This window comes from Crocodylus siamensis, chromosome 8, assembly GCF_052110815.1.
Source record: "Crocodylus siamensis isolate JL-2025a chromosome 8, ASM5211081v1, whole genome shotgun sequence".
Classification (NCBI taxonomy): Eukaryota; Metazoa; Chordata; order Crocodylia; family Crocodylidae; genus Crocodylus; species Crocodylus siamensis.
In genome coordinates this window covers 67,044,207-67,063,175 of record NC_143402.1, presented here as the reverse complement: position 1 = coordinate 67,063,175, position 18,969 = coordinate 67,044,207, and the positions used below count along the sequence as shown (strand labels likewise).

The 18,969-nt window shown below is 47.1% G+C and overlaps 1 protein-coding gene across 4 annotated transcripts in view; it reads left to right on the top strand.

The window, feature by feature from the left end:
* SAP30BP (SAP30 binding protein) overlaps nucleotides 1-18,969 on the top strand; it is a 51,764-nt gene that overhangs the window by 27,879 nt on the left and 4,916 nt on the right. For all 4 annotated transcript variants that reach the window (XM_090061331.1, XM_090061330.1, XM_090061329.1 and 1 more), the window contains 2 exons: nucleotides 12,843-12,931; nucleotides 18,762-18,853. In XM_090061331.1, coding sequence (XP_089917457.1) covers nucleotides 12,843-12,931; nucleotides 18,762-18,853 — 181 coding nt within the window. The remainder of the gene's footprint in view (nucleotides 1-12,842; nucleotides 12,932-18,761; nucleotides 18,854-18,969) is intronic.

Below are 18,969 nucleotides of genomic sequence, written 5' to 3'. Positions count from 1 at the left end.
TCCTCCCTCTTTTGAAGAGCATCTCAGTTTTCTTTGGTTCACCCAATCTCTGGTTTATCATCTGTGCTTTGTTTAATCTCACTAGAATATTTTCGGTGACTTCCTCTGTTGGCCCTGTTTCCCTTGAACTTTGGAAGGGAGATAACCAAGCCTGAAATGTGTGAAAATATTTTTATATGTTCCTGGCATCTCGTGTAGGGAAAACAGAAAGTAACAGCAGTGACTAAAGCAGCCTGTTTTCGAACCTACATAATCTGAAAAGAGCCTCGAGGAGGTGTTAGAGGCATAGTTACTGAAAAGAGAGACCCTCAAAAACACACCAGGGGTAGATTTATTTTGTTTCAGATATAGATATACGTGTATCAACACATGGATTTCATATGCAATCAACACCTTAATGCAGCAATCCCTATACACTTTGTATCATACTTTCCATGTCAGTTTTGCAGTCCTAATTTACAGAAACTTGCAAATCTTAAGTGCTCACTTTTCCAGGGACAGGAGGGGAAAAGAATCTGTTTTTAATTGCTGGTCAAGCACTTATTCTTCGAGTAAATAGACCTGATATAAACAGTATGGCATGGCATTCTACACATTGCTCTGTGTGTGTGGCTGTTTAAAAAGCACCATTGTATTTCAATCTCAAGTGCTAAATATCCTCTCTTGTTTTTGAAAAAGACCTTCTTACTTGCAAGTACTAGTATACCTGAATGGTAGATTACAATGATGTTGGCATAATTGGTTAATAAAATGGTAAATTGAAGGTTGTAGAGCAAGTTCTTTGGACAGTTCCATTATTTGTCTAGCCTTATTATACCTTTGCCTTGGTATCATACCTTAAGATCGTAAGCTAGAAGTAGGAGATGGAGAAAGTAAGTACAGGTAGAACTGTGATTTTAGACAGAGATATGTATAGCGAGAGGGGGAGAGAGGGTTTTTTCACAGCACTAGATTTTATTTTCTGACTTTTGCCTTTTTAAAAGATTCAGACCCCTGATTTTGCCTTGTCCAAGCTCTGATGTTGAATAGCTGGGAATGTGAATTCCAGCCTTGGTAAACCTTTGCATTCTGGGAGGGAAGTGCTGCCGTTTTTTTATTCAGCATAACCAATGCATTTTTCTGAACAGCTCCTCCTCAGGTGCACGGCATCCTAAATGGGACTGAAGCAAGAGCAGCAAACTAAATCTGCTTCTCTAGTCCTGGGAAAAGAAGGGAAATTCCTTGCTGAATGTTTCAGAACATGCAGATAGGAAAATAAGAATGAAGCAGAGTTTGGGGCAGTCACATGGTAAAAATTCATTTCTGGTCCAAAATATGAGAGGAGGTAAAATATCCTGACCTACCAGGTCTCTCCGAAGACTGCTCCAGACACATTCTGGTAAAAAGCCAGATAAGTCATCTCGGGCCCCGCCCCCACCCCCCAAAAAAAAAAAAAAGTCATCTTCCTCCCCCACCCCCCACTTTGCTCTCTTGCTGCATTTGAACCCAAGGCTTTGAAAACACTCAAAGATGTCACACCTGTGCTTTTGAGTGTAGCACTGTATAGCATCTCCAAGCAAAATCCTAAGCGTTAAGCAGTGGTTCATTCTTAAGATGTCTGTTAACTCTGGGATCCATGCTAATTTTCTTTTCCAGTAGCATCATAAGAACAGCAGCCAGCATGCATTCAGTGTTGGGTTGCATAGGGCCAGATGCATTGTCATACAGAATTCTTTGTTGTCTGAGATGAGCCCAAACCTTATCAGCCTGCCAAAGAGACTGGCGGGAGAGTCTCTTCATTGGGAAAAAGGGTGGCTTTTGCATTACACCAGTGTGTTTCTTAAGCGTTTAAAGTTCACTTAATGGCAGCTTCAAAAACCTCATGATTCAACTGCTCAACCCAAGGATGGGTCATGAGTCATGGGTTTTATTTGTTCAACTCATAACTCGTCTGCTCAACCCTACAATCTCTTGGGACTACAGAAGTGTGTAGGAACTGCGTTGTACCTCCTTGTCTCAACAGAAGGCTGCACAGCTTCAGGTTATCTGAGGAGGGAAAAGCTGTTCCTCCACTGTCTAAAATAAGTTCTTTTTCTAACAGTTGCTCTGCCAAACATTAAAGGAAAGAGCGTAGGGTACAATGTAGATCAAGGTGTAACATTTCTTTTTTTTCCTTCAGAAAAGATTGAGCCTCGGCGTTTTGTCACCTAAATAACTTCTTGTTGCATGGGAGGGGGTAAGCAGTATGTAGGCTGTTATCTCTACCCTCACTGTAGTGTATGGTGCTGCAGTGTCATGGAGACTACAAAAGCAAAATCCCCCTTTTCTCTCATGCTTTATGGACAAAACTGCAAAGAGAATTTCCTCTGAAGAAAGGGCCTATCCAGTCCCTTGGTGCTTTAACAAAAAAAAAAATTAACCAAGACACACTAGTCTTTCTCTGCATTCTTCAGCCCACAAAGGGCAGTTAGTTAACTATAGTGGCCTTTCAAAGATGGATGACTCAGATTCTTCCCTGTGTTTCTGCTGCTTGGTGCCAGAAAATCCTAGAAACCCACACATCAGGCAAGTGTATCTGTTTTGGTTGGAGGAAAGATCATGTTCCCTTTAGGTTTCCTCATTTTTATAAATTTCTGTTTATTTACTGCATTTCATTAGCCCCTTTGCTTTGAGGGGGGAGGGGGCAGGTTTTAGCCTCTTTCGCAGAGAAGTACTTCTGCAGACAGACTGACTAATTGGCACCACGTACTGCCCATAATCCTAAGCAGCTGCTTAAGGTACAGTGCACAGACATGTCTCAGAGTGAATGGTGCTTTGTTTTATCATGACATCCCACTGTTTGAGGATCAGTGTCTTAGTCATTGTGACTAAAGCCTGAGCAAATGTACTGGCAACTTCCGTTGCATTTTGCTTAACTGCAGGATACATGTTCATTGTCTGAGGACTTTGCACTTTCCCCTGGCAGCAAGCTACTCAAATGTTTTCCAGTTGCTTGAGTTTTCACTCCAGAATAAGAAGTTGAGTAACCTTTCATCTAGGAGAACTAAACTTCTGCCTGCTTCCTCCTCTCCATAGATTTCATAGATTTTTAGGGTCAGAAGGGACCTCAGTAGATCACCGAGTGTGACCGTCTGCCCCGCACAGGAAAGAGCACATCTCAGCATCTTTGAACTGTGGGAAGCTATTTGAATTCTGAAAAGAGCTAGCTGTTGAGGAGCTGGTTCTTTGACCACCTCTGTTTATCTCTTCATAGATTTCATAGACGTTAGGGTTGGAAGGGACCTCAAAGATCATCAAGTCCAGCCCCCCGCCTCAGGGGCAGGAAGTTAGCTAGGGTCATAGATTTCATAGACATTTGGGCTGGAAGGAACCCCAGAGGATCATCGAGTCCAGCCCCCTCCCCCATGGGCAGGAAGTCAGCAGGGATCATAGGATCCCAGCAAAACAAGCATCCAAATGTGTCTTGAAGGCGTTCAAAGTGGGTGCCTCTGGCGGCAGTCTATTCCAAACCTTGGGGGCTCGGACAGTAAAGTTTTTTCTTATGTCCAGCCTGAATCGCTCATGGCAGAGTTTGTGACTGTTTGATCTTGTCATCCCTTGGGGGGCTCTGGTAAACAGACATTCCCCCAGATCCTGATGAGCACCCCTGATAATTTATAAGTGGCCACCAGATCACCCCTGAGCCTGTGCTTTTCCAGGGTGAAAAGTCCCATGGCTCTCAGCCTCTCATTATAAGTTCTGTTTTCCTAACCTCTGATCATGTGCGTGGCTCTTCTCTGCACCCTCTCAAGCTTCTCCACATCCTTGTTGAATTGCAGAGCCCAAAACTGGACGCAGTACTCCAGCTGCGGCCTCCCCAAGGCCGGGTACAAGGGGAGAATGACGTCCCGGGATTTGCTTGAGAAGGGCCTATGGATGCAAGCCAGCGTTTTGCTCACTTTACTAGCCACAGCATCACATTAAAGGCTCATGTTCATTTTGTGGTCAATCATGACACACCCCCGCCCCCCCCCCCCCAGTCCCTTTCACCTATAGCGCTAACCAGCATAGCACTGCCAAGCGTATAAGGATGCTGCAGGTTTTTCCTCCCAACGTGGAAAACCTTGCATTTTTCAGTGTTGAACACCATCAGGTTCTCATCTGGCCATTTCCTGAGTCTGTCAAGGTCAGTCTGGATCCACCCTCCTGTCCTCAGGCGTGGATGCTTTACCCCGGAGTTTGGTATCGTCGGCAAACTTGGCCAGTCCGCTTCTGACACCAATGTCCACATCATTAATGAAGATGTTAAACGGTGTAGGCCCTAGGACAGAGCCTTGAGGGACCCCACTAGTGACTGTGCAGCAAGACGGTTGGCTTTCATCAACCACCACCTCTGGGTCCTGCCACGGAGCCAGTTCCCTCAGCCAGCAGATCATGGTGAGGTCAAGACCGCAGTTAGACAGTTTTGCCAAGAGGTGATCGTGGGATACTAGATTGAAGGTGTTTTTGAAGTCAAGATATACCATGTCAATCTCTTCCCCCTTGTCCAGGTGATAGGTCACCTAGTCGTAAAAGGAAATGAGATTGGTCAAGAAAGACCTACCCACAGTAAACCCGCGCTGGCTATCCCTCAGGATGTTGTCCTCAGCCAGTCTGTTAAGGATGGCCTCTCTGATAATCTTTTCCAAGACCTTCCCTGGGATAGAGGTCAGGCTGATTGGCCTGTAATTCCCGGGATCTGCTTTCCGCCCTTTCTTGAAGATGGGTACCGCATTGGCCTTTTCCAGTCTTCAGGCACTTCACCAGAGCACCGGGAGTTCTCAAAGATCCGTGCCAGGGGCCGGGCTATGATGCTTGCCAGTTCCCTGAGTACTCTGGGGTGTAAATTGTCAGGGCCGGCTGACTTGAAGGTATCCAGCCTCTCAAGGTGTTCATTCACGAGGTCAGCTTCAATGGAGGGCAAGGAATCTCCCTCACCCAGGCCTCCCTGGCCCAGTGGGCAGGGCCGTCCCATGGGACAGGTGAAAAATTGACACAAAGTACTCATTTAGCAAGTTTGCTTTTTCATGGGCATCAGTTGTCCCATCTGGTTTAGCAGAGGTCCAAAGTTGCCCTTGCTTTTCCTCCTGCTCCCCACATATCTAAAAAAGGACTTTTTATTGTCCTTGATATTTGTAGCTAGCTGGAGGTCCGTCACAGCCTTGGCTTTCCTGGTTTGCTCTCTGCAGGTCTGGACTAGACCAGAGTATTCCTCCTTGGTGGTGGTTCCAGTCCTCCATCCTTTGTAGGTCTTCATTTTAAGATGCAGGAGGTCTGCCAGTTCCCTGGAGAGCCAAGGGGGCTGCTGTGCCCTTTTGCTGCCTTTCCCCCAAGACAGGATGGACTTTGCTTGTGCCTCCAGGATTGCTTCCTTGAGGAGCAACCACTCGTGCTGAACTCCCCTCCCCTTTGGGTTGTGGCCCATGAGGGCCTCACTGACAAGCCTCCTTAGCTTGTCAAAGTCAGCTTTCCTGAAGTTGAGGACTTCTGTATTACTGACTGACTTGCCAGCTTTACAGCAGATGGTGAGAGTGATCAGCTCGTGGTCACTGGCACCCAGCTTCCCTTTGATAGGTTGCTGATTAGGTTGTCCCCAGTTACTAGGACGAAGTTGAGCAGCGTCTTGCCTCTCGTCAGCCCGTAGACCTCCTGTGTCAGATAAGAGGTCATCCACGCGTGAGAGTTTTGTGACCACTCGGATTTGGCCAAGCGCTCCTCCCACGAGATGTCTGGGTAGTTAAAGTCTCCCATGACAATCATGCACTGGGAGTGCACAGCCTCAGCTAATTCCCTGGCAAACTCCTGGTCAAGGTCTTGACCCTGGGTTGTGGGGTCTGTAGTAGACTCCCACCATAGTATCCCCTGTGCTGTGTTCCCCATGGATTTTAACCCAGAGGGTCTCAAGTTGCCCACTGTGGGTACCAGTGTTGGCTTGCAGGGACGCATAGCTTTCCTTTCACGGAGCGCCATGAGTCGCTACCATCGACCACTACTTTCTGGGTCCGACCTCAGAGCCAATTTCCCAGCCATCAGCCGAGGCCACAGTTGGCCAATTTTTCCATGAGGCGGTCATGGGAAATCAGATTAAAGGCTTTTTTAAAGTCCAGATAGATGACATCAATCTCTTCTCCCTTGTCCAGGTGATAGGTCACCTGGTTATAGAAGGAGATGAGATTGGTCCGGCAAGACCTACCTGCGACAAACCTGTGCTGGCTATCCCTCAGGATGATGTTGCCCTCAGCTAGCTTATCCAGAAGGGTCTTCTTGATAGTTTTCTCCAGAATCTTACCAGGGATTGAGATCAAGCTGATTGGCCTGTAATTCCTGGGATCTACTTTTCGCCCTTTTTCGAGGATGGGTACCACATTGGCCTTTTCCAGTCTTCAGGTACTTCACCTGAGCGTCACTGGTTTTTGAATATTTTTGCCAATGGTTGGACTGTGATGCCTCCCAGCTCCTTGAGTACTCTAGGGTATAATCTGTCAGGACCAGCTGACTTAAAGGTGTCCAGCCTCTCAAGGTGATCCTTTACTAGATCAGCACCGATGCTGGGTATAAATACTCCCTGACTCTGGCTGACCCACGTCTTGCTAAGCAGGGCAGTCCCACTGGACTGATGAAAAACTGATGCAAAGTACCCGTTAAGCAGGTTTGCCTTTTCCTGGGTGTCAGTTACCAGCTGTCCTGTTTGGTTCAGCAGGGGTCCAATGTTGTTACCCTTGCTTCTTTTCTGATTCTCTACATATCTGAAAAAGGAATTTTTGTTATCCTTGATATGCGAAGCCAAATGGAGCTTGGTTGCAGCCTTGGCTTTCCTGATCCACTCCCTGTAGATATGATCCAGTGCTGAGTACTCCTCCTTGGTGGTAATTCCAGCTCTCCATCCTTTATAAGTTTCTCTTTTGATGCATAGGAGGTCCTCAAGTTCCCTGCTGAGCCAAGGGGGTTGCTGTGCCCTTTTGCTACCCTTCCTCCGAGATGGGATGGCCATCCCTTGTGCTGTCAGGATTGCTCCCTTCAGGAGCAACCACTCCTGTTGGACTCCTCTTCCTGTCGAGTCATGGTCCCTTAGGACCTCGACAACGAGCCTCTTGAGCTTGTCAAAGTCAGCTTTCCTGAAGTTGAGGACTTCTGTATTGCTGACTGACTTGCCAGCTTTGTGATGGATAGTAAAGGTGATCAGCTCGTGGTCACTATTGCCCAGCTTTCCATCGATTCTTAGGTTGCTGACTAGGTCATCCCTTTTGGCCAATACCAGGTTCAGCAACGCTTTACCTCTTGTCAGCCCATAGACTTCTTGAGTCAGGTAGAGCTTGTCCACGTACATGAGGAAGTTTTGCGACAAATTGGATTTGGCTGAGTGCTCTTCCCATGAGTTGTCTGGGTAGTTAGTCTCCCATGGGAACCATGCACTGAGAGCATGCAGCCTCAGCCAGTTCCCTGGCAAATTCCCTATGAGGTCATAGTCATTCTTGTTTAGCAGGAGGACAAGTTCCTCCTGTTTCTTCCCCAAGCTCCTGGCATTGGTGTACAGGCCCCTGCCTTCCCTACAGATCGATCCAGAACTAGGGTAGAGGTGAGTTCCCTTAAGTACTTTAGCCTGCTGGATTTACAAAGGTTGCTCAACGGGTCAGCAGTGGCAGTAGTCCCTCCCTCCCCCAGTGGGCTTAGTTAAAGCTCAGTGAAGCGGGTCAGCCAGGCTGGCTGCGTAGAGCCTCCTCCCCAGTGGAGTGCGGTGGAGGCAGTCTCTCCCCAGCAGACCACTGCCTCTCACCAAAGAGCAGACTGTGATCGTGGAAGCCAAAGCCTTCACGATAACGCTGGCCCCACAGTCTTTGGTTGTCTACCTCGACCCATCTCTCCCTCCTCAGCCCATGACCCACAACCGGGAGGAGGAAGGAAAAGACCACCTGCGCCCCCAACCTCCTAAGCCCCGCTCCCAGAGCCCTGTAGTCTCTCATGACCTGGCTGGGATTGCTCCGAGCCGTGTCATTCATGCCCACTTGGTAAAGAGCATAGGGTAGCAGTCGGAGGGCCAGATAATCTTTGGGATCCTCTCTGCTATGTCCCAGATGCCCCAGGAAGTAGCAGACCTCCTGGGCTAGGGGGTCGGAGCAGCAGATTGCCCCCTCAGGAGGCAGTCTCCCACAACGACCACTCTGTGTTTCAATTTAGAGAGAGTAGGGGTGGGTGATCCTCCCAGGTCTGCAGGAGCTGGCATCTCTGCAGGCTCTACTGGGGCTGCAAGAGGTTCGTACCTGTTGCAAAGCTCCGGAGGGGAGGGGACCTTGGCAGGCCTTGGGCCCCTTGACCACCTTGGTCCAACCCTCTGGCTAGACAGTATGGGAGATCCCCGAGTCCTCCCTTGTCCTAGAAGGTGACCTTGATCTACCCTCTGCCTCCAAGGGGTGAAGGGCCTGGTGGTAGGAGTCTGTCTCCTGCTTGCCATCCCCGATGGCACACAGTCTCTGGACTGTGGCCTGGAGCTCCTTTGTCTGGCACCCCAGAGACTCCGAAGTGGAGCAAACCTCACAAGGGGAGGTGGCCATGCTCCTGGTCCCAGAAGCCTGGAAATGAGCCAGGCAGCCCCTGAAGCTGAGAGCCAGGGGCTCTGTCTGCGTGGAGGCCCCTGAGGTGCCGGGGGGGTGGGCCGCAGACCCCGAGGGGTGCGGCATGTGCCCATTCACATTGTGCCACTGGTAGGTCAGCTGCTGATGGGAGTAGCTTCCCTAGGGCTCACTGGCAGGGCCTCCGGCCCTCCCGCTCACCCTCCTGCATGAACTCCCATGCTAACTCTCACTCTGGGCCCAGAAGCGCACCTGTTTGCATGTCCTGTTCGCAAGGCTCCGGTCGCGTGGCTCCCTAGGGGGTAGGGTGGGACAAGACCCTCCTTGGCTCCACTCAGCTGCCTCGCAGCTGGGCTGTGTCCCTCCCACCATGGACCCCTCTTACTCTGGCTGTGCTGGGGGTCAGCGGGGTGCTCCACAGCTGCTGGGGGTCACGGGGGGGCTTTAGGGTGCGGGGGGGGGGGGCATGACAGGTTTGCACCTGTGCGAGACTCACCACTCCCAGAGCTTCTTTCCTTTCCTCCCTCTTTTTGTGCTGTGCATCTTTGTTGACTGAAAAAACCCCCAAAAAACAAACAACCTCCTTCCACCACCACCCCCCCGCACCCCGGGTCCATCTGGATAACTAGCAGACCAATAACATAATCTTTGATTAGATGTGCTCTTTAATCAGGAGCTCTGGGAAATGACTATTCCTATTGAGTTCTGATGTCTGAATCTTTCCTGAACCATCCTGTTTACAAGAATCCTGATCGCCTTCCTCCTTGGAGAACAAAAATAATTCCATCTGAAAGCATTTTTACCCTTACTTGGGTACAGGTTTCCCTTATTTTATGCTGTACATACATTCCTGGAAAATGGTGCATAACTCAAATTTGCATAAAGGGAGCCCACTTTATAATGTAACAAATAGGGATGCATTCCAAGACCTCAATTGTACTGACCCCCAAACCCACTTCCACCATTTTTACAAGACAATTTTGGTACTCAGCAACAGGAGACAGTACACACAAGCCCAGGGTGGTGGTGAATGTTACCATAATGGGGATGGCAAGCACAGAAACACGTGTGGCAGACAACGAGCAAGGACCATAGATCCCTACAGGAGACTATATTTTGGTGCATGTCACTCCCATGATGCACTGCACAAAGCAGCTGACTGCAGGCTTCCACCACACCAATTGCATAACAGTGAATTTATTTTGCGTGTAACGAATTTTTGGTATAAAAAGGGTCATTGCATAAAAGCGAATTTGCACATAACCCGCATAAAGCGAGGGAAACCTGTACATTGCAATGACTACCCCAAAAGAAGTAGGTATCCATAAAAGCTACCTGAGCTGTAGCCTCATGAACTGAATTTTAAACTGGTTAAGTGAATCTGTCAAGGAACATCCACAGATTTGGCAGTGTTGGCCAGCAGTTCATTCTCAGAAAGGAGAGGTACTTTTATTTGCTGATCTAGTGATGCCTTCAAAGGGACAGGCTTCAAAGCCCAGTTCAACAACCAGCTTGAATCATTCAAGTCTTAAGAACCATTCCTCATGAATTTTTCTCATCCAGATCAGATCCATAGCTACCAGGTACAGCTATATACTTATACTGCTAGCCATAATTTGGGTGTGCCTGAAATGATTCATCATATCAATAGCCAACTTCCTGTGTTCTCCACACATGGAAGTACTTTGGGCCAGGAGCCAGCAGATTGCAACCTCTGACTGGGCATGCAACTAGTGTTGCTTTCCTCTGATCTGCATAAAGTAAAGCTTTTGATCGTTGCAGGGATACCAGGATGCACAAAGCATCTGGATGCTTTCTGTGAGGACTCACCATGGCATCAGTTACCAAGGCACATTCACATCTGCAGGCATAGAAAGTGATGAAGAAAACAGAGCCCTTAGATTTCATTTCTAAAGGTCTCTGCATTGTTTCATTGTTTAAAACATGCATTAAAAGGCCCAAACAAACAAGACCTTAAATCAGGTTTTGTGGCTAATTTTTTTTTCATGCAAGAGTTTTGAAATGTGAGGATAATCCTGGTTTGGGCTGGGAAAGAGATGGGGAGAAGGTAGTGCCTCCAAGGCACTTCCTTAGATTCTCTAAACTGACCTGTAGAACACCTGTTTCCCTACATCAGCACATCCAGCTCACTGGACGGATTTATAGTTTGCAGTCGGTGGTCTTCATTGCTGCTTGTAAGCGAGTTGTTCCAAGACCTTCCATGTATCTGTGGTTATTCTGGAATTGCTAGTATACCTGGAGACACCTGGGTGTTTTTGCTGTTCGTTTGTTCCTTCAAGTTAGGCCTCCTATCCTTGAAGTAATTGCTCATCACTCATTCACAGTGGATCTGAATTACTTTGGGTCCAAATATCCCCTTTCTCAGCATAAGCCCAGCATGTTTCCTCCCTTGATTTGTACCTTCCAAACCTTCCTTATTTCAGGGATTTTCACCCTAGCTACTCACCTGAGTTCCTGAGACATCTCCGGTTAGACTTGAGAGTCAAACCAGAGCCTTTAGTCCTCTGCAGAGGAGTAAAAGCCAGAGATTTCAAGACTGTGTCTGAATTTAGTTTGGGTCCTTGCCTTTTAAGCCTAGGTTTACCTGGGTAACTTCCTTGCTCTTGTAATCTCTCTGCCAGTAAATGTGAATGTTTTCTTTGAGGCCGTTCATCTGTTTCACCACTTCTAGAACCTCATCTCCTTTTTATCACTCACTGTTTTTATGCACTCTTATTTTTCTGCATTTCTGAAATTCTAATTAAGTTAAAGACCTCCCCATCCCACCAGCAGCTGTCTACTATAACAAATGTTGGCCTTGTTGTCAAGAAGCCCTGGAGTATGACTGCCTTTCTGTACGCGCTCTGGCAACTTTTCCCTTCTCCACAGAGGCGCACTTTTAGCAAATGCCAAAGATCACTTTTTTGTTTGTGACTAGGAACTGCCAAAGAATTTAACTCTCCATAACTTCCTGATCAAACAGAATGAGTGGTCACCTGCCAGTTCCACATCCCCAAGGGCTATTGTCCTTGTTGCTTTATGCTCTTATAAAAAGAACGAGGAAGTAGAGCAACATTGAACAAGTGTAGTGTTAATTATCTGCAGAGATGTGATAGCCTACTATCTTGCTTTCTAATACAAGCTGTATATACTTGGATGAGCCTTTGGGGGGCCCTTCTGGGCTTCAGTCAAAGGGGATTTAGCTGGGATATTTTGGAGCTGCAGCTCAATTGGCTTCTACTTGGGAATACATAGCTGTGGAATCGTGACTGCTTCAAGGGTGATGTGGTGCGGGTGGTAGGTGTTTCATTAGGAGATTTCAGATTCAAGCATGAACTTGGCTTTTGTCGAAACATATAACATGACACCCCTTTGCCTATGCTTTCCCATCCCATTTAAATCCTTGCTTCTTAGCTGTGTGGTAAAGGTACAAGCAGAAGAGGATTGTGTCCCTTTTTCATAGTGGTATTTTGAACTCAGTGACTTGAGCAGACTGTAACATCCAAATACCACAGTGATGGTAACACCAACAGCAAAACCTGGCTGAAGAGCCCTGCCTGCCTGTACTGCTCTGTCCTCAGCCCCACAGGACAAACCATTCCTTCTAGTGACAGATCCACTGCATAAGTAAAGATCAGAGCATCTGTTAAGAAAACATTAACTTTGGGGGAGGGAATGCCATTTCCAGTGACTATCTGTGGCAGCTTTGGAGGGGAACTGATCTTGTTCAGTGCAGTGCACATGATTCAATGCAAGGAGGCTGTCCTGAAAGCAAGTCCCAATTTGATCATTTCCAAACTGTGGGCAGTTTTCAGAGATAAGGTGCACAGGGCTGGAGTAACATAACACCCCCTGTGCAGGCAGGGCCATTTGTGCTTTCTTGGATAATCAAAGGCAAACTGCAAATTCTGTGCGTGGAGTGGAGAGTAGGTAAGTTGGAAAAATCCAGGCTTTGCAAAACGCTATTCTAAGTAGTGGTGAAGGAGAAGGGTTAAATATTGGCTATCATCAGCCACAGCATAAGGTGCTTGCAGGTGCTGCAGATTTTCCACAGCTCTGCTGATGTTCTCCAGCCTCATTCGGAAAAGCCCCGCAAGTTCTGAGCCTTTGGCACAGGCCTGCCAAATCATCTCAAGTCCATCCCTGTTTAAGCCTCTCCTGCAGCCTCAAAACGGCATAACAGCAGCAGCAGAAAAGTAAAATGAGTTTTCAAAGTTTGTGTTAGTTTAAAACCACTTACAGAAGGAACAGATCTCATTCCCCATTTGTTTTTTTCAGCCTCCTTCTCTGAGAGAGTAAGGAACATGTCTCCTGATGAGATAAAAATCCCTCCAGAGCCCCCAGGCAGATGTTCCAACCAACTGCAGGTAGGTCTGAGCTCTTCTAGGTGCTCTGAGTTTCTAAGGGTTTGTATCGGGAAGATTTTTTTTCAATTCTCCAGGAATCTGCACATTGCCATTCTTGGATTGTCTGGTCAATATTGACCTCAGATCCAGCATCAAGACTCCTAAGCACTAATTGCCACCTTTTTGCATGAACTCTGTGCTAACACTCCAGCACTGGGCAAAGTAACATTTGGCAAATATAAAACAGGATCGTGTTATCACCTTAGGTGTTCATAGGGTGTTGTGTTGTTTTGGCCAGCTCCCAGAACCACCTGAAGAATAACAATACAGGGTATGGGAGGAGGCAAGAACTACAGCCTGTTTTTGCTTATTGCAGAACTGGAATTCAGAAGTATCAGGTTTTGCTCTGAATCAAGAAACTGCCACTTTTTTTTATGGGTTCCACCTTGGCGATCTCCCGTCAGTATTCGCGCACAACTTTCTGGCCTGTCTCCTAAAGCTGACATTTCAAACACTTTAACACTGCATCAGGGTAGCTCCTCTTCTATACATTTAGGTCAGCCAGCAGTTTTGAGAGCTGCTCAGAGTAACCGAGCATCAGCCCCTTGCCTGTCTCATTGTTTTATGCACTGAAATGGCCCTCCATGCTCCAGTGTTTACTATGAAGAATGAAAGCTGCTATCTTACCTCAGCAAATTGAGCTCTGTAGGACAGCATAAACTCATTGTTTCTCTACATGAAACTGAGACTCTTTATACAGTTTGAAATGACTGAGGCTGCACTGACTGGATTCCTTCTCCACCTACATATTTCTCTGAGTGATAAACATTCAGGGGAATTAGTGATGCAAGCATAGAAAGATACAGATGAATGCTGAGGATGTTAAATACCAGCCTAGCTCTAGTGATCCAGATACTATTTTTTCCCATCAGGGTTTAAAATCCTGTCCAGGTCCAATCCTTGGCATTAGCATGTCAGAGGTCTGCCTTTTAATACTAGGAATCCTTTGAATAGGGATGATTCTTAGTGGCGGTAGGAACTAGTCATCTTTGAGTCCTACAGAAGGCTGTGATTTGCAGCGTTAGCCGAGTCGCAGGTCTTTCTCAGTGTGGTAGAAGCGTCAGGGTAGCAGAACTGCTTGCAGTCTCCCCTCGGTGTACGTTCTAGATCAGCGGTTCCCAAACTGACAGATTGCACACCACGAATTCAAAATGATACAACCTTAAATTTTTCAGATCACCCTCAAGTACCACCAGCTCATTTTTGTCATATAAAATACTTATAATAAAACTGTTAACACATACCGCTGACAGGTTATCTGCGTACCACTGGTGGTACACATACCACAGATTGGGAACCACTGTTCTAGATGAAAACATTGGCTTGCTGGGTGCTAGGTAAATGTCATATAGGATGTCATAAGTGGCTGTCCATCCATTTTGAACCAAGCTGAAACAGTGCTTCCTTTCTGAGCCAGAAGCGAGGCTCGACTTAGTAGGCATTTGGGGAACTACATACAATTGTCTGGCTGTTCCCAGTGTGGTGAATAGTGACTTGGTACATTTGGAACTAGTACAGCTTTTTCTTTAAGCAACAGACAGAGGGGCTATCTGCTCCAGAGCAGAAAGAGATGATTCGGGTTATTTTTTTGGTGATAGTTCTTGGCTTGGATATGCTTCTAGGAGATCTCTGTAGCAGCCCCTTTACATTTTTATCTCCCGATCCCAGGACTTGATAGAGAAGTGTCCCTATTATCACTTCAGAGATCCCCATTTTTATATACTACAGATTGGTGGAAATTAAATGAAGAAAGCAGAGAGCTGCTCTTTCCTGCCATTCTGTAATATGTTTCTCTTTCAGCTGAGGCTTTTTGCTAGCCCAGGAGTAAAGCAGCATGGTAGGGAAAAGTCCATAAGATAGTTGCCTAACCTGCAACAGATAGCAGGTCGCTGTGAATCACCATACAGACTGCACCCTCCGGCTTTTGTGTGCTGTACCTTGACACGCCCTTGAGTTGTTTTGTTGAGTGACACTTTAATGGCCTGAAATCAGTAAATTAGCAAGAGCGCATAGATCTGAGGAATGTAGTAACTGATGCAAAGGTACAGTGATTTAATACAGACATGTTCCCTTTCTCACAGGGCAGAGTTTGCAGGAGAACCTTGAACCCTTTAAGTAAGGAGTCCCGATCCTTTTACAAGCCGAACAAACTGCATTTTGCAAGCTGTACAACTAAATACACCGGGCATTCTTCCAGGGCAGAGATGAAGTGGAAGATAATATTTTGGAGATTCAGAAATAAACTGCCTTGGGGCTTTTCTTGTATTGGTGCTGCCTGCCGTGTTGAAGTAGTTCCCCCGACATGCTGTATCTTGTAATGCTCTGTGCAAATTGGAGTTTCTTTCCTACTTTAAAAGTGGCTCTTTAGTTCCTTGCTTTTTGGAAGTTCCAAGCTCTAAATGTGAAATGCTTTCCATTATCAAAGGTCTTTCAGTGCTTCTGACTTAAGGGTCTCAATTTTCAGTGCCTGCTGAAATTGTTACTTCCAAAACAGCAGGGTACCCATCAGATGTGTAAATGGAGTGTTGCTCTTTATGAACTTTATGGAAGTATTTTGGAAGGCCTGAGACCAACTCAGCTTAAAGGATCAGCTTTCATAGATTTCATAGACATCAGGGCTGGAAGGGGCCTCGGGAGATCATCGAGTCCAGCCCCCTGCCCAAAGGGCAGGAAGTCAGCTGGGGTCATAGGATCCCAGCAAGATAAGCATCCAATTTACTTTTGAAGGTGTTCAGTGTAGGTGCTTGAACCACCTCCGCTGGCAGACTGTTCTAGACCTTGGGGGCTCGGACAGTAAAGAAATTCTTCCTTATGTCCAGCCTGAAACGGTCTTGCAGGAGTTTGTGACCGTTCGACCTCGTCATCCCTTGGGGCGCTCTGGTGAACAAACGTTCCCCCAGATCCTGGTGGTCACCCCTGATAAACTTATAGGTGGCCATCAGATCACCCCTGAGCCTACGCTTTTCCAGGCTAAAGAGTCCCATGGCTCTCAGCCTGTCATCATAAGATCTGTTTTCCTGACCTCTGATCATGCGTGTGACTCTTCTTTGCACCCTTTCAAGCTTCTCCACATCCTTTTTGAATTGTGGAGCCCAAAACTGGACGCAGTACTCCAGCTGCGGCCTCACCAAGGCCGAGTACAAGGGGAGAATGACGTCCCGGGATTTGCTCGAGAAGCATCTATGGATGCACGCCAGCGTTTTGGTCACTTTACTAGCTGCAGCATCGCATTGCAGGCTCATGTTCATCTTGTGGTCAATGATGACCCCCAAGTCTCTTTCTTCTGTAGTGCTATCCAGCGTAGCACTGCCAAGCCTATAAGGGTGCTGCAGGTTTTTCCTCCCAAGGTGGAGAACCTTGGATTTTTCGGTGTTAAACACCATCAGGTTCTCGTCTGCCCATTTGCTGAGCTTGTCCAGGTCAGCCTGGATCACCCGCCTATCTTCTGGCGTGGATGCTTTGCCCCAAAGTTTGGTGTCATCAGCGAACTTGGCCAGTCCACTCCTGACTCCAATGTCCACATCATTAATGAAGATGTTGAACAATATGGGTCCAAGGACAGAGCCTTGAGGGACCCCACTGGTCACAGGGCACCACGATGAGTGACTGCCATCGATTACAACCCTCTGGGTCCGACCACGGAGCCAGTTTCCCAGCCAGCGGATCGTGGTGGAGCCAAGGCCACAACTGGGCAGTTTGGCCAAGAGGTGATCATGGGATACCAGATCAAAAGCTTTTTTGAAGTCAAGATATATGACATCAATCTCTTCTCCCTTGTCCAGGTGATAGGTCACCTGGTCATAGAAGGAAATGAGATTGGTCAAACAAGACCTACCCGCAACAAACCCGTGCTGGCTATCCCTTAGTATGTTAGCCTGGGCCAGTCCCTCAAGGATGGCCTCCTTAATAAACTTTTCTAAGATCTTCCCCAGGATAGAAGTCAGGCTAATGGGCCTGTCGTTAGCCGGATCCACTCTCCTCCCTTTCTTGAAGATTGGCACCACATTGGCCTTCTTCCAGTCTTCGGGCACTACACCAGAGCACCAGGAGTTTTCAAAGATCTGTGCCAGGGGCTGGGCTATGATGCTCGCCAGCTCCTTGAGTACCCTGGGGTGCAGACTGTCAGGGCCGGCTGACTTGAAGTTATCCAGCTTCTCAAGGTGTTCCTTCACGAGGTCAGCATTTATGGAGGGTAGGGGATCCCCATCACCCGGATCTCCCTGTCCCATAGCAGGCATGGGCGTCCCATGGGACTGATGAAAGACTGATGCAAAGTACCTATTTAATAGGTTGGCTTTTTCCTGGGCATCAGTTGTCAGTTGCCCCATCTGGTTTAGCAGGGGTCCAACATTGCCCTTGCTTTTCCTCTGGCTCCCCACATATCTGAGTAATATTTATTGAGTAAATATCAGTTTCTGAGCTGATGTTACTAGAATATGGTTGATTTTTGCATACAAGGGTGTTCATGTACAGCAGCAAACTTGTACCCCATTCATGAACTTGTGCTGCACAGGTTTTCCCTGTTTTACATACAGGAGGGATACTGGGAAGCTAAAGGTCCTTGGGAAAGTCGATTGCAGAGAAAGGAATATAATCTTGCTGCCCAGCTTCAATCTTGAGTTTCAGCCAAAAACTGGAATCTTGCTGTTGTAAGGGCTTCTGACTGTTGCTTCCTGTAACAGCCACATATGGAGCTTCTCAAAGTGCTTGTGTCCCAGATAAATTCACTTTAGAATGAAGATTCAAATACCAGTTGCTGTTTAAAACTTAACAAAACTATCTTTCCCAGTTTGTACAGGGTTGAAAGTACTTCCTTCTATCCTAGGTAGCTCCCTGCTTCCTCCCTTAATATTGCTTCCACGATGAACAAAATGCATGCAATTCTTTGCTTCACATCATCAATGTCCTTGACAGCAGACTGTGTTCAGCATTTCCCACCTGCATCTCTTTCAGTTGTCTTTCCCAAGGGATTTTTGCTTTATTGGAGTATTCCCAGTATTGTGCAGCTGCATGATTCCAACAGAGGTAGTTGCTTTTGCCTAATCAGCTCTACCTGTGGCCAAAGACTTGTTTGCAAGTGTGTAGTTATCGAGAACGTTTGCCTGGCAGTGGGCAGCAGTGACAGTGCCTGCAGATAACACTGTTTGAACAGGACGACTTAGTCAGATTTCCAGCAGAAATTGGCTCTCCCTGCCTTGCATTTCACAAGCCTGGCACTGAGCTGTGTCTCTGCGTAGCCTAGCAGCAATTCTGTTTAGTTGCATGTGTGAGACCCAAACGAATAAGAGTTGACTATGCTGTTTAGTACAAATGCTATATGCTGAGCCAGAGCTGTTGATATCAACCTACATCTTGGTGCCCCCTAGCTTTAACTCCTCCCAGTACCTGCATGATTTATGTTTCAGGGGCTTTCAGGCAGAGCACTGGTGGCTGCTTTGATTACCAGATCAGTCCCCTGGGATTTCACCAAATCTCTCAGTAACCTAGTAAGGCAAATTTTGTGCGAACTCTGAATCTCATTGAGTTGCTTAGCCCCAGCTTTATAAGTCACTCTAAGTAGCTGTGGTTATAAGGAAGGCTACTGAACTCATGCATTCAGGGACTTCTGCCCTCTTCCAGTTGTGTGTCTTCACCCCTCTAGCCTTTGTTCCCGTGTCACTTTCCTAAGTTGGATAGCAGGACTGGGCTTGGTTGGTTTTTCTCTTCACCTGTATGTATGTGTCATCTCGCCAGCTGTCGTGGTACTTTTTTTTGTTGCAGTGGCTCTTAACTCTTTTGCCCTCTTACCCAGGACAAAATACAGAAGCTGTATGAAAGAAAAATGAAAGAGGGCATGGACATGAACTACATCATTCAGAGGAAGAAGGAGTTTCGCAACCCCAGGTGAGCTGTCCCTTGAGGCTATAGCCCCATGTGAGAACAGATCCCAGGATACGTCCTCCCTGATGTTTAGATCATTTTGGAAATGGAATTTTAAGCAGCAACGGTCTCTTGCTCAT